This window comes from Typopeltis vanoorti, chromosome 6, assembly GCF_054136105.1.
Source record: "Typopeltis vanoorti isolate ZY-2024b chromosome 6, IOZ_Tvanoo_1.0, whole genome shotgun sequence".
In the NCBI taxonomy this organism is placed as follows: Eukaryota; Metazoa; Arthropoda; class Arachnida; order Uropygi; family Thelyphonidae; genus Typopeltis; species Typopeltis vanoorti.
Genome location: NC_143554.1, coordinates 48,558,287 through 48,574,047, shown reverse-complemented (window position 1 = coordinate 48,574,047; position 15,761 = coordinate 48,558,287). Strand labels below are relative to the sequence as shown.

The following is a 15,761-nucleotide window of genomic DNA, read 5'->3' as shown; positions in this document are numbered from 1 at the left end:
ACAAAGAATTATTCGAACACCACAATGTAGTCTACAAATTTCCTTGTCAAAAAGACTGTGACATCACCTACACGCTCTACAATTAGGTCGTTATTGACTAGACTACAAGAGCACTTCAGGGATTGCAATATTCCCATTCCAGAATATCTGAACACGAAAAAACATCGCATCGTCAAAAAGAAAAACAAACCACAGAATACAGGGAAGACAGAAATTGCAGCTCACGCCCTTGAACTAAAACACATCTCCCAAATTGACAAAGCCATAATCATTGATAAACAAGAAAACGAAACGATGCTTAGAATATCCGAAACTATTGCCATAAAATGCGATGGAAATTCTATCAACGTCCACCGCCCCTACCTAATTTCCGAATGTTGGACGTTCCAAAACTTACATATTAAGCCATGCCTCTGGCCATTTAGCGACAACAAATGCCCAAATTTGGCAGATACATCTTGCAGCCTTGACATAGCCCTACAGTCATTCCCACAAAGTTCCGACGATGGTCAGACGATGACCGAAACAGTCCACACCCCGTAAACCCTTGCCCCAGTTTCCACATAAGGATACCCTTCCCCTTCTTTTCCTTCCCCCCCTCTCCCACAACAAAATAATATATATATATATTTATATATATATTATTAATAGTAACCCGGATTCCCAAACTTATTTCCCGTGTCTCAAGCACATCCCCGTGTTCTCCCCCCCCCCCCCCCCCACGTTTACATACAACCTTTCAACAAGAGCTTGGATTTGAAGGCATCTTTAAACCAAAAACAAGGTATGTACATAATTTTTCCACATTTTTTATTCTGCCATAATCGCCTTCTATACTCGCCCATAATGCCCCTTTTGAGTTATGTTAGCCAGTGTATTAAATAATAGGGATACTCCTAAACAAAAACAGGCTAAAATAGCCGTTAATTATATTAAAGGCAAAATAATCCCTCTCCACAAGCATGGTTTGAGAACAGAAGTTTCCAGTTATAGACCAGTCTGTATACCTGCAGTTGTGATCAAAGTATTAGAAAAATTGGTTACAAATGGAAAAGGATTAGCTTGATGAACATAGCATTCTCTATGATGTTCTGCATGGGTTTGGGAAGAGCAGGTCTTGTTTTAGCATTCTGCTTATGTTTTATGATAAGGTGACAAGTTCGTTGGATAAGAGAGAATCATATATACAGTGATATTCTTGGTCTTTGCGAAAGCATTTGATAGATTACTACATGATAATTTGATGTACATGCTGCAGAGAATAGAGATAGATAATATATTGGTTAGATGGATTGGAGATTGGCTCACTGGATGATACCAGCAAGTGTATGATGGAGCCATTTCTCAAAAAAGGAAGATGACCAGTCGCATGCCTCAGATTTCTCTTCTTGCTCCCTAATATTTAACTTATTTGTTAATGATATGTCATGTGAATTAACTAGGGGATCTTTAAATGTTTGCCAAGGATGCAAAATTAGGTAGAATTATCAGGAATATTGGTGATTTTAATTCTCTACAAGAAGATTTGAATAGACTTTAGCTCGGACAAATGAGTGGGATTGCAGTTTTAATATTAATAAAGGCAGGATGTTACACTGTTGTCTCCATGGAGGTTACTGAATAATAATAATATTAATAATGTTTTGCTGGTTTTCTACCCAGCATCATCAAAACACAATGAAACTGTGACAGGCACACAGCACATAAGTTTGTTTTCATTAATTTACCAAATTTGGTAAATCTCACAGATATATCTGTGAGACTATAATTTAAAGACCTAATAGCCACACTTCTCTGAATTAATTCTGTAGTTATCTGACCATAGAGAGAGTGGATATTAGATCCAGCATTATTTCAAAGCAGAACGTAGAAACTATGAAAGTTTCATAAAATTAAGTTGACCAGAGAGCTTACGGGAATACACTCATCAGCATTCACGAGTTGCCTTAGTGCGAACCACATAGAAAACATAAACGCTAACGCTGCCCAAATGTGTGTGTGTGTGTGTGTGTGTGTGTGTGTGTGTGTGTGTGTGTGTGTGTGTGTGTGTGTGTGTGTGTGTAATAAACTTTTTAACTTGGGGATATTGTATATTAGGATAACCAAGTTATTTTATAAACATGGTTATTTGAACTCCTAATCCCAAGTATGCAAATAATTAAGTTTGCGTATGAAACAGAGTTCAAGTCTAAAGATGGTACAACACTAGGGCAACTCATTGTAAAGGTAGGTAAAGCTCGGATCACTAGTCTTGGTATTTTCCCATAATGCAAAGCACATCTCACTAGAAGATGTATACTGCAATGCATTATGGGTGGGGTCACCACCCAGACCGGTTTCAACCTTTTTTGAGGTCTCCTCAGTGAGTAGCTAAACCCTAAATACCAAGGTTATAGTAATACGGAGCCTTATCAACTTTACCTATTTGCAACTTCTATAGGTAAAGTTGATAACGCTCCGTATTACTATAACCTTGGTATTTAGGGTCTAGCTACTCACTGAGGATACCTCAAAAAAGGTTGAAACCGGTCTGGGTAGTGACCCCACCCATAATGCATTGCAGTATACATCTTCTAATGAGATGTGCTTTATATTATGGGAAAATACTAAGAATAGTGATCAGAGCTTTACCCACCTTTACAATGAGTTGCTCTGGTGTTGCACCATCTTTAGACTTGAACTCTGTTCCAGGTGCAAACTTAATTGTTTGCATACTTGGGATTAGGAGTTAAAATAACAAAGTTTATAAAATAACTTGGTTATCCTAATATATATATATATATATATATATTCACCTTTATTTGGTCCATTTTGATAAGGTTTCACTGGCGTGAGAGTGGTTTTGAGCTGGTGGTTCTCCTCAGAAAACCAAACAGTTAAACAGACCAGGCACTGTTTAAGTAAAGCACCTCTCTAAAAATTAGGCGATCCCCAAGACCACTCCCTACAATTGACTGAAAGATCGTCCAACTCAGCGTTGGTTCCACTCAGTGACAGGCTCACCCTGCCACTGAGCAGAACCACTCATATTACAGGGAAAGGCACCCACCGACACAGCCCCTAGAACTCTGCTGGAAAACGCCAATCCCTGGAGACTCAAATTGTTCTCTCTCGAGGAAAACACCCCTGAAATTTTAAGCCCCCCCCCAGCAGTAGCCAGACCCAGAAGAAACCTTAAGGGAGCAGAAACTCTCATTCAGTACTAAGGAATTTGAAATGTTAGAGAGGTTTATTTTTCATAAGCAAACTCTCAATCAGTGTGTGAAAGTATAACTAAAATAAAGAGACAAAAGGCATCAGTTCAGCAATGTAAAATTATATTAAGTAAAGTGGATATTAAATCCAGCATTATTTCAAAGCTGAATGTAGAAACTATGAAAGTTTTGTAAAAAATGCTGACCAGAGAGCTTACGGGAATACACTCACCAGCAATCACAAGTTGCCTTAGCGAGTAGTCTGCACTAAGGCAACTCATGAATGCCAGTGAGTATATTCCGGTTCTTTATTTTAATAAATAATAAATTTAATACATTTTTGGAAATACTTCATGAGGAAGGCTGTTTCAGAGAAGAGAGAAAGGTAGATGAGATAAAAGAGGAATAAGAGAAGGAGATTCAGTTTGTTTGAAGCTGTACTGAAAAAGGATGCCGGTTGCTACTGCTATTCTTGTTTTAACAGGCTGAACAGAAAGAAGAGGAATGGTAGCCACTCCTCTCAATGGAGGAATTCAATGGAACTGTGACCATGGAAGTTCTTCCTCTAAAACAGACACACTGCTGAAACAATGATTCTGAAAGATATTAGTCGAGGTAAATCGGTAAGGCCGGGATCAGCAATGAGCCAAATTACTCTCCTCTGGACAGTATTGAGAATTTTTAGGGAAGTTTTAGGTGCAACATCCTAAACATGTGAACAGTATTCTAAGATGGGCAGATTTGGGATTTGCCTGTAGTTAATAGCTGGTTGGATAGGTGAATAACATCTTGAGCAGAAAAGAATGGCTAATGTTTTAGAGGCTGAGGAAGCTATTAATGTGATATGGTTATGCCAGGAGAGACTGAAGATTAGTAGAATTCATATTAATGATTGCTGATTAACTGGTGACACTTCCAGATGGTAGAGAAGTTGACTGTTGATGATGTTCTTCATCATTTTGAAGAGTATTTAGGTGATGTTCATTGGCTATTAATTTGATGGCTTCCTTTTTTTAAAATAGGCTGGATATATGAATACTTCCCCACATTGGAATATAGCACTCAAATACACTGATCTACCATATACTTAACCTTCAAAACAGTGACCCTTCAATTAATTACTCTGCAGAGCATCACATAACAGTACATCAATTATCCATACTCACTGTTCTGATTGATAACTGAAGGGTCAGATAAATTGTAGATTACTGCATAAAAGATTGTAGAGATGATGCAGTACAGGTAGTTTCTCTAGAGCACAGTGTTTGAATACAGTTAGCAAGATGTCATCAGGACCAGAAGAATTTTTAGTGTCTAAATTATTTAATATTTTTCTGGTATATTTTTTATTGAAAAACCACGGGGACATACTCAAATCCTGGTATGGTTGGAGGCCGTTTGTCTTGGTCATCTATGCTGTAGTTGGAGGAAAAGAGAAATGTTAGGAGATCAGCTTTATTTTTCAGTGCTGTAACAGTGATACCAGATGCAATCTAGCATCAGAGAGAGAGAGAGGAAGGTTGAAGTACAAGTAAGAAGAAATTGTATTCCGTGCCTTTTGCTAGAGACCAGAAGGCACAGTTTCTTTGGTCATGATGTAAGATTTCCATTGCTGGCCTTTATGAAGTCAGATTTAGACCTACTCATGACTGTTTATCATTTACTGCATGTTTCAGCATAGACTAAGAATGAAGTTGGAGTGCTTGATGTAGAACCTGAGTTTATTTGTCAGTGAGGAAAATTTCTGGACTCACTTGGATTATGTGTTTACAAATCCATGCTGACCATCATAACGAATGCTATATCTATCAACCCAATCTTGTACTCTATTCCTAACCGCTCTCTCCAACACCTTCATTGGAACTGCAGTTATACAGACTGGTCTCTAATTGGAAATTTCTGCCTAGAACCATGCTTGTGAAGTGGTACTATTTTACCTTCTTTCCACTCCTTTAGAACTCTTACCCATTACAACACTTTCATTCAATAACCAGGTCAAGATGGCATAGCCAAATGTTGTGCACATTCCTTAGAAATACATGGTGACATGTCATCCATTCCCACAGCCTTATTAACATTTAACCCAATCAAAACCTGATACACCCCAGATTCTTTCACTTCCAAATCTCCTGATGCTTGCTTCCCTTCTGTATATTGCACTGCATCATTTACACCAGTATGATATATGCTGATAAAGTGCTCATTCACTAATTCCACTATATCATTTCAACTGTTATTCTGTTGCCATGACTTTCTACTTGTGTCTACCTTCCATAATTATTGTTTCTCTTGATTTTCATATAGCAGAAAAATTCCCTTGAGTTAACCTTGGCCTGACCAGCCAATCTCCTCTCATACTGCACCTTTTCGTTCCTCACCATCCTCATCACTTTCCTAGCTTGCACCTTATACTCTTAATGGATCTGATCAAAACCAACTGTCTTGTACCTCTTCCACAGCATTTTCTTTTCCAGCACAGCTTGCTTTATTTACTCTTCATCCATTTCACTCCTTCTATATATACTCGCTTAATCCTTTGTATGTGTTTATACATTGCTTGGTCAGACAGTGCCTTATGAATTTCCATACACTATCAACATTTTTCTGCACAGCTCATCTACCTAACATAGTGATGCTAATTGACTAAACAGCTTCCCATAATCACTGTATACTTCCACAGCTATCTGTTTTTGGCTTTAATATTTGTTTTTTCACCAATCCAAAACACCTTGTGATCACTCTCACCAATGGCAGCAGTGTCAGCTCCTCATTACCAACTACATCTTGTGAAGTTATCACTAAATCCAAAACATTAAACCCTCTAGTTGCTTTAGTCACATGCTGCTTAAGAAATTTATCTCTCATAAATTTAACAGACTCGCTCTCCTTGTTCCCATACACTATCTCCTCCTTCCATTCTATATTGTTATAATTAAAGTCTCCCAACAGGATCACCTTCTTTTTACATGTCCAGTCAATTTGCTTAACCATTTCACAATCAGTATTCTCTACATTCCATGGCCTATAAGAGCATCCTATCAGATATACTAGCCTGTTAATTTCAACTTCAGACCACACTGATTCAAAATCTGTGCATGCACTATCAACATCTCACTTTGTGTACACAATACACCTGTAATCATTAACAGCAACTCCCCCCGCCCCTCTTTTCACCTTCTTATCTTTCCTGAAAATTATATGTGCTTTGATTTCTATTCCTGACATCACTGCCTTCTCAGACATCCAAGTTTCACTTATACCAATTATCATTGGACCTACTGAATCATTCAATGTAACAAACTCATCTCTCTTTCCTATTTTGAATGATCCTTACATAAGTGTACAAACATAACAATCCCTGTGTCTTTGAGGCCGTCCTACCAGCACCAACATTCTCTCTTTTAGCTGCTATACCACTCCTCTCGCTTCAATCTGATCACTTCCATTTCCCTGATACCGACTCTGATTTCCATTTATACTTGTCTTATCCTCACCTTTATGCATTCCATCACCTCGTGCTGCTGCAACCACATCTTGAACTTCATATTATGAAAGTGGTATACAATTTACCCTTGTTAGCAGCAACGGTAAATTGTATACCACGAGTGAGGAATAGGACACAATTTGGAGTAAAGTGGATGACAAACAATATTAAACAGGAATTGCATGTGAAAAAGAGGCTATGGAAGAGATATAATGAGACAGGTGAAGAAAAGATGCATGAAGAATATAAGACACAGGCCAGAAGAGTGACTAGTGTGGTAAGGAAAGCGAAACTGGAATGTGAGAGGAGATTGGCCCTAAGATCCAAAGAAAATCCTAGGGAATTTTTTAGCTATGTGGCCAGTAAGAGGAGAAATCACTGTGGAAGAATGATATTGTGGGATAAAAATGGGAATAGAGTGACTGATGCAGAGGACATAGTGGAATTGTTCAATGAACACTTTATTGGGGGAGTATTTCATTCTAGAAGAGTCAGTTTTAATGCTAGAGGGATAGGGTAGGTTCGAGGTTTAGAGGTACAGGAGGAGAGTGTGTTTCAGATACTGAGTACTCTGGATGTCAATAAAGCTTTGGGACTGGATGGTATTTCACCACGAGTTTTGAGAGAATGTGCTAGGGAAGACAGTGCCTTTAACTGGCTTTTCAATGAAAGTCTGGCCGCAGGAAAGGTGCCCAGGGAATGGAAGGAAGGTAAGATAGTGCCATTGCATATGGGTGGTAACAGACTGGAAGTGTCTAATTATAAGCCAGTTTGTGTGTCATCAGTAGTTGTTAAGATCTTGGAGAAAGTAGTGAGGGACCGTATACAGCATTGGGCAGATGAGGGTAATGTTATCTGTGAGAGTCAACATGGATTTGTGAAGGGGCGCTCTTGTTTTAGCAATATGCTAGCCTTTTATAATAAAGTTACAAGAACATTAGATGAGGGGAAAGGCATATACTGCAATTTTCTTAGACTTAGCGAAGGCATTTGACAAGGTGCCACATGATAAGCTGATATTTAAGTTGCAGCACATGGGTCTGGATGTCAGATTGGTCTACTGGATTCAGGATTGGCTGTCTGATAGGTATCAGAGAGTTGTGTATGGCAGAGCAGTTTCAAGGAGGCAAAGGGTTACAAGTGGGGTCCCACAGGGCTCAGTACTAGGACCTATATTATTTAACCTTTATATCAATGACATTGCCAGTGGATTGCAAGGGGATATTCAGTTGTTTGCGGATGATGCGAAGCTGGGACGGATTATTAGTAATAGTGCAGATGTGGCAGACCTTTCAATTACAAATGTAATTGAAAAACTGAAAACAAAAGTAAAAGAGATGGTAGTTCTGATAGGCACTAATAATTTAAATAGCAACAAATATAGTATGAGAGAAGATATGAAAGGTCTGTTGGAAGAAGCAAGAAAGAAATGTAAGAGAGTAAAAATATGTAGGTTTGCTACCTAGATATGATAGTACTGAGTTAGGAAGGAGGGCAATGATAGCAAATGATTCCATGTATAGGCTGTGTAGAAGAAATGGATGCCAGTTTTTAGATGTATCGGGTCATCTCTGTGATGACAGAGAAGACTTGTATAAGAGGGATGGCCTGCACTTGAATTCATTTGGCATCAAGAGCCTCGAAAAATTACTTATTGGTATGAGACCTAATGTAAAGAGTCAAGGAAACTAGATCATCAAGGGAGGAATAGGAAAAATATGTGTGAAAGTTCAACTGTGGTATGCAGATGCAATAAAGAAATGGATGCCAGTTTTTAGATGTATCGGGTCATCTCTGTGATGACAGAGAAGACTTGTATAAGAGTGATGGCCTGCACTTGAATTCATTTGGCATCAAGAGCCTAGAAAAATTACTTATTGGTATGAGACCTAATGTAAAGAGTCAAGGAAACTAGATCATCAAGGGAGGAATAGGAAAAATATGTGTGAAAGTTCAACTGTGGTATGCAGATGCAATAAAGATATGAATCACTTTGAATGTGGTTATGCATCTAGGAAAGAGGTGGGAAAATATGTTTTGGATTTGGACCTTTTGAGTATGCCTCGGAAGGGAAAAGAGAAAGTTCTACAACAAGGACCAATAGATTGTATATCTGCTTATAAGAATTGGCTAGTTGGTAAATTGTTATATCTGCACACGAATGCCAGGAGCATCAGAAACAAAGGGGTTGAGGTTGTTGCTTTATTGAATATGATGTGGCCTAAGATTGTTGATATTAGTGAAAACTGGCTATAGAAATCAGATATGGTAACTGGGATTGAGTGTGGGTATACTATTTTTAGGAATGATATAGGAGAGGAGATGAGGGTAGGGAGTACTACTACTACTAATGATATCAGATGACTAAGTCCAGTTAGGATAGAAACACAAGAAAACAATGATAGTAACAATTACCATGTAGCAATGAGTTTGAGGCTATCTGGTGTGAAGTGGAGTTAACAGAATGAAATATATGGTGAGGTGTTGCTACAGACCCTGCAGTTCAGTTGCAGGGGATGAAGAAATGCATTGCAAATTTAGCCTTATGAGTACTAAATGAGTGATTATTATGGGTGACTTTAATTATCCAAACATTGATTGGGTAGAAGAAAAAATTCATGATAAGAATAAAGAGGAATTTATTGAATTGTTGCAAGACAACTTTCTCAAGCAGCATGTGAAAGAAAGAACTTGAGGTCAAAGAGTGTTGGATTTGTTCAGAGCATCAGAAGTAGTATAAGCTGGGGAGAGGAAGATGCGTGTAGCAATAAGGGAATGGAATTTCTAGAATTCTTGAGGAACAAATGTCTTAGGCAACATGTAATAGAGAGAATAAGAGGTTCAAGAGTTTTGGATTTGATTATAGCTTCAGAAGAGTTGATAATAACTGAGATGACATCTCTCCCACCAGTTAGAGAGAGTGACCATATGGTTTTGACTTCGAAAATGAATAGACATGCAGGAGTATCAAAGAGACAGGAACGTATGTGGAATTATAAGGCAGGTGATTATAATAGTCTAAGACGTCAATTTGGGGAAGTTTCATGGAGGGAGGAATTGGAAGGCCGGGATATCATTAGTGTGTGGGAAATTATGAAAGAATATTTGTTAGCAGCAATGGTAAGTTGTATACCACGAGTGAACAAGAGGACACAATTTGGAGTAAAGTGGATGACAAACAATATTAAACAGGAATTGCATGCGAAAAAGAGGCTGTGGACAGGTGAAGAGAAGATGCATGAAGAGTATAAGACACAGGCAAGAAGAGTGACTAGTGTGGTAAGGAAAGCGAAACTGGAATATGAGAGGAGATTGGCCCTAAGATCCAAAGAAAATCCTAGGGAATTTTTTAGCTATGTGGCCAGTAAGAGGAGAAATGACTGTGGAAGAATGATATTGTGGGATAAAAATGGGAATAGAGTGACTGATGCAGAGGACATAGTGGAATTGTTCAATGAACACTTTATTGGGGGAGTATTTCATTCTAGAGGAGTCAGTTTTAATGCTAGAGGGATACAGCAGGTTCGAGGTTTAGAGGTACAGGAGGAGAGTGTGTTTCAAATACTGAGTACTCTGGATGTCAGTAAAGTTGTGGCACTGGATGGTGTTTCACCACAAGTTTTGAGAGAATGTGCTAGGGAACTGATAGTGCCTTTGACCTGGCTTTCCAATGAAAGTCTAGCTGCTAGAAAGGTGCCCATGAAATGGAAGGAAGGTAAGATAGCGCCATTGCATAAGGGTAGTAGCAGAATGGAAGTGTCTAATTATTGACCAGTTTATGTGTCATCAGTAGTTAGTAAGATCTTGGAAAAAGTAGTGAGGGACCGTATACAGCATTGGGCAGATGAGGGTAATGTTATCTGTGAGAGTCAACATGGATTTGTGAAAGGGCGCTCTTGTTTTTGCAATATGCTAGCCTTTTATAATAAAGTTACAAGAACATTAGATGAGGGGAAAGGCATATACTGCACTTTTTTTAGACTTAGCGAAGGCATTTGACAGGGTGCCACATGATAAGCTGATATTTAAGTTGCAACACATGGGTCTGGATGTCAGATTGGTCAACTTGATTCAGGATTGGCTGTCTGATAGGTATCAGAGAGTTGTGTATGGTGGGGCAGTTTCAAGGAAGCAGAGGATTACAAGTGGGGTCCCACAGGGCTCGGTACTGGTACCTATATTGTTTAACTTTTATATCAATGACATTGTCAGTGGATTGCAAGGGGATATTCAGTTGTTTGCAGATGATGCGAAGCTGGGAAGGATTATTAGTAATAGTGCAGATGTGGCAGCCCTGCCAGAGGATTTGAATAAGCCAGATAGATGGGCAAATTAATGGGGAGGTGTCGGTTTAATGCAGCAAAATGTAAGGTCTTGAGGTTTGGGAAACAATGATGGGACACTACATAATCTATGGGAGGAGTTATACTGGAGGAAGTAGGGGGAGACAAGAGATTTGGGGTTGATAATTGATAGAAACTGGAAATTTAGGAGACATATTGCAAAGGTGGCGAAGGTATAACAGAGGATTGCTGCAATAATGAGAAGGACGCTGACCTGCAGAGATAAAACAGTTATCATTCCGTTGTATATGACCCTGATCAGACCACACTTGGACTATTGTTCTCAGATTTGGTCCCCAGGATTTGAAGGGGATAAATGAACTGTGGATAGGGTACAAAGGCAGATAACAAAGATGGTTTCAGGACTGTACAATGATAGTTATGAGGATTGGCTGAGGGAATGTAGACTGCAGAGTTTGGTGGATAGAAGGAGGAGAGGTGATATGATTGAGACTTTTAAATTGTTAAGAGGTGTTTACAGGGTTGACACTGGGGAGTTCTTTCGCTTGGTTGAACAGCGGGAAGAGTGATGACAAGAGGCCATCCCTGGAAATTACAAAAGGAAACTGTGAGCAAGAGGGTGAGGATTGGTTTCTTTGTATGGAGAGTGGTTGAACCATGGAATGCATTGCCTGATGGAATGGTGAGAGCGAGAACGGTCAATGAGTTCAAGGAGTGGTATGATAGACTTTGTTTTACTTGGGGGGGGGGACCTCCCCTCGATGAGTCTCGATAGACTTTGTGTTTCTTAGGAAGGACCTCCCACGATGAGTCTTTTGACTCCATGGAGGCCTGAATAATAATAATAATAATCAGAAGGGTCTCTGTTGAGAATACAGATATTTTACCACCAGTTGGTGACAGCGATTATGCTGTTCTTTCTTGGGAAGTATCTAATTGTACTGATGATCCAATTAGAATAGGTTACATGCTGAACTACAAAGCTGGAAATTATGATCAACTTAGGAGAATACTATATTTGGTCCCATGGCATCAGTTACTCAATGAGAAAAATGTCAGCAATGCATAGGAATCTTTGAAAAATTGCTTCTGAATATATCCCTAGTGTTAAGAATAAATAGGTTGTGAGTGAAATGGATGTACAAGCTTATTAAGAAAGACATCCACAAGAAGAAGATATTATATAAAGAATATCATGAGTATAAGAGTGAGAGGAGTTATGAAGTATATAAAGCTCTGGCCTGAGTATAAAAATAAATTGACTATGCAAACTAAAGTCAATCCAAAAGAATTTTATTATTATTCCACAAGCAAAAGAAGGAATGAATGTGGAAGAATAACTTTATTGAATGCAGATGGTACTCTAGTGTTAGAAGTTAATGAGATTGTTCAATTAATGAGTGCTCACTTTTCTAGTATGTACATGGTGCATAATGCTAATGCTATGTTGGATGAACCGTTATGAGGTGTGTGAGAATGAGGTTGAAGAGCTATTCCATAACCTGGATAAGAATTTGTCAATAGGGACAGATGGAATATTAGCATGTTTACTAAAGAAATGTTCAGCTGAATTGGCTAGGCAGGCCTTTCACATGTTTGTATAACTTGAGTCTTGCCTCAGGAATGATATCACAAGAATGGAAAGAATGTATGATAATCCCATTATACAAGGGTGGTGCAAAAACTGATGTGTCTAACCACTCACCTATCAGTATCTCTAATGTGATGGTGAAAATTTTAGAGAAGTTGGTAAGAACTTACATATAGAAATGGGTAGACAAGCTATACTCTGCAAGAAGAATCACTGGTTTTACTAAAGGAAGGTCATGTTTTAGCAACTTGCTCATATTTTAATAACAATATTACAGGCAAGTTTGATAAAGGGAATGATTTTTCTATTGGATTTTTCTAAGGCATTTGATAGGATACCACATGAATGGCTGTTGCATAAAGTGGAGAATATGGGATTGGAATATAAACTCTTGACTTGGATCAGTGGATGGTTGACAGGCAGATATCAAAAGGTGTTATACTGTGGGTGTGAATCTGACAGATTTAAGGTGACCAGTGGTGTACCTGAGGGTTCAGTCCTTGGGCCATTATTGTTCAATCTATACATTAATGACATCCGGCAGGGTCTAACATCAAATATCCAAATGTTTCCTGTTGATGCAAAGATAGGCAGAGCAATCAGGGATGCTACTGATATCCAGAATTACAAAATTCTGGATATCAGTAGCATCCCTTACAAAATGATTTGAAATAGGCTGAAATTTGGACAAACAAAAATGGCCGTCATGTTTAATGTTAGTAAGTGTAAAGTTATACACTTTGGGATGATGAGATTTCCAGCAGCATATTATATTAGTAAGGTTATGCTGCAAGAAACTGATGAGGCTAGGGATCTTGGCATAAAATGGTGGATAAGAATTTGAAGTTCAAATGTCACATAGCAAAATTTTAAATACAGCTAAAAAGATAATTATGCTTTGAAGCGAACCTTCACATATAAGGAAATCATTTTGCCTCATTAAAAGGCCTTGATACAACCACACCTGGGTTATTGTGCACAGATTTGGTCTCCTTGGTTCCAAGTGAATAAAGAAGCTGTGTCAAGAGTGTAAAGAAGAATTACAAAGATTATCTGTGGATTATGGGATTTAGATTATGAGGATGGATTGCAAGTATGTGGATCACAGACTCTGCTTAGCATGAGAAAGAGAGAGAGGAGGTATGATAGATGTATAAAAACTTTTGAATGGGTGTTATAGGATATCGTGTGATGAAAACATGGGGACATCCATGGAAGTTGAGTTTGTTCACACTCAAGAAATGGGTAAGAGCTAGGGGTAAAAGGTAAACACAGTTTACCTTTAGGGGTAGTGAGTGCATATTGTGTAAATGAATTTACGAGACGATATGACAGTTGGTTTGGGTGATTTATAGCCTCCCTCGATGAGTACTTGACTCCCTGGAGGTCTCAGATAATAATTATAATAATCTCTCAGTGCACATGTTTACCTACATGCTATTAACTTTCAATATTATTTTTTTCTTTTTCCAGGATGCCTCTGAAACATCTTGTGTCCACTGTAAAATTTAGATCCTCTTGTGTTTGCAAATCTGATGACTTCCTATCTTGAATATGTTAGTGCTTTCTTTAGGGTTTGTCACTGATATTCTAAGGTTTGGTTCTTGTTTTCTAGCACTTTGGTTATTTTGTGACTGTCATTTGTGGAGATCAGTCTACAGTTCACTTCTAAAAGATGCTGGACATCAATCCATTTTTAAACTTTCCTACATGTTTTCTTTTCAATATGATTTTCATTTTTATTCTGTTTAAAACTAATCCTCTATATCCCCTTTATCTATTGTGTGATATTACTATCTATGATAACATAGTCAACAAGATATGTTTTTCCTTACTGCTTCTCTCCATATGAATTGTGCACTTCTTTTTTTGTTGAAAAACAATGTTAACGATGACTAGTCCATGCATCTCAAACAAAAATCCAGTAGCATTTTTGTTTGAGATGCATGGACTAGTTACAATCATTATTATTAGCTTTTCCCTTTTCTCCAAATACTCTTAAAACATTTCTTTATGTGTGGGGGATTCAATTCCTACTCTGCTGTGTAGATCTACAAGAGAGACGGCTCTTTGTTTTCTTTGTCAGCTGACTTCTCTGGTGAATTGAAAAACCAACCAGTTCTTCCCTAAGTAGAAAATCCTGTGGGACTATAGATGGAAATAACTTACTTCTGCTGATCACTGTTGCCCAAATATAAAATTGTATATTTATTGTTTAGCAAGATCTCATGTGTTTTATTCTTCTTTGGCTAAATAATACCAATTATGTTTCCATGGTACTTCTCTAATTTTTTTCTGCCAGTTCAACTCCTTTTATGTTGTTACTTCATATGTTGATGGTGCCCATCTTTAATTCTTCTCATGCTGAGTATGTTCCACAACAGCTGACTTTTCACTGATTGCCCTTGTACCTGATAAATGCATTTCATTGTGTTGTTCCATGATATTTGTTTCTGGTTTATCTGACTATATGATGGGAGTTATCTGATTAATCAGAATATAGTTTATTATTTTGTTGCTATATTTTCCATGGAGATGTTAGAACATCATGAAAAAAAAATTCATGAAGGAGTTTCAAATATAGGTCTTGTATAAAGTTAACTAATGGCTCATGCAAAAAGTTGAGCAAGTTTGAGAACAGTTAGTAGTTGGAAGGAGATCAATCATTTGATGCTGTTGGCACACTCTCCCTCGATGCATCTTTGGACTCCGTGGAGGTGTCACATAATAATAATAATAATAACCACAAAAAATTACTGCATCTCTCTATATATGAATTAACAAATACCTATAATATTGTTATTTATTAATTTTTTTTTGTTAGCTGATCATGGCTTATTATACAGCATTACTTATTTTCATTACAACTGAATCATCTTTGTTTTAGGTATCAATTGAAGCACTCAGTACAGCAAGAGATATTGTCCAAAGAATTAGTAAATATTTTACTGAACTTGGAGGACATTTTCCAACTTCTCTGCTCAAAGAAGAATTGCAGTTAGTGCTGAATCATCTTATGCATTCTTCTCTATGCATGCTTGACCTTGACATACAAGATCAAGATGAAATATATTTGTTAGACATTATTACTGGCATAAGAGAAATGATTGTTCAAACCCTAAAGGTGAGAGCCATTTTATAAATTAAATTGAAATTATTGTTCAAACCCTAAAGATGAGAGTCATTAA

At 37.8% G+C, this 15,761-nt stretch overlaps 1 protein-coding gene across 1 annotated transcript in view; it reads left to right on the top strand.

Annotated features, from left to right (window-relative positions):
• LOC150105439 (polycystin-1-like protein 1) overlaps positions 1-15,761 on the top strand; it is a 724,085-nt gene that overhangs the window by 263,640 nt on the left and 444,684 nt on the right. Inside the window, exon 21 of the mRNA XM_090394152.1 lies at positions 15,461-15,697. Within this exon, the coding sequence (XP_090250278.1) occupies positions 15,461-15,697 (237 nt within the window). The remainder of the gene's footprint in view (positions 1-15,460; positions 15,698-15,761) is intronic.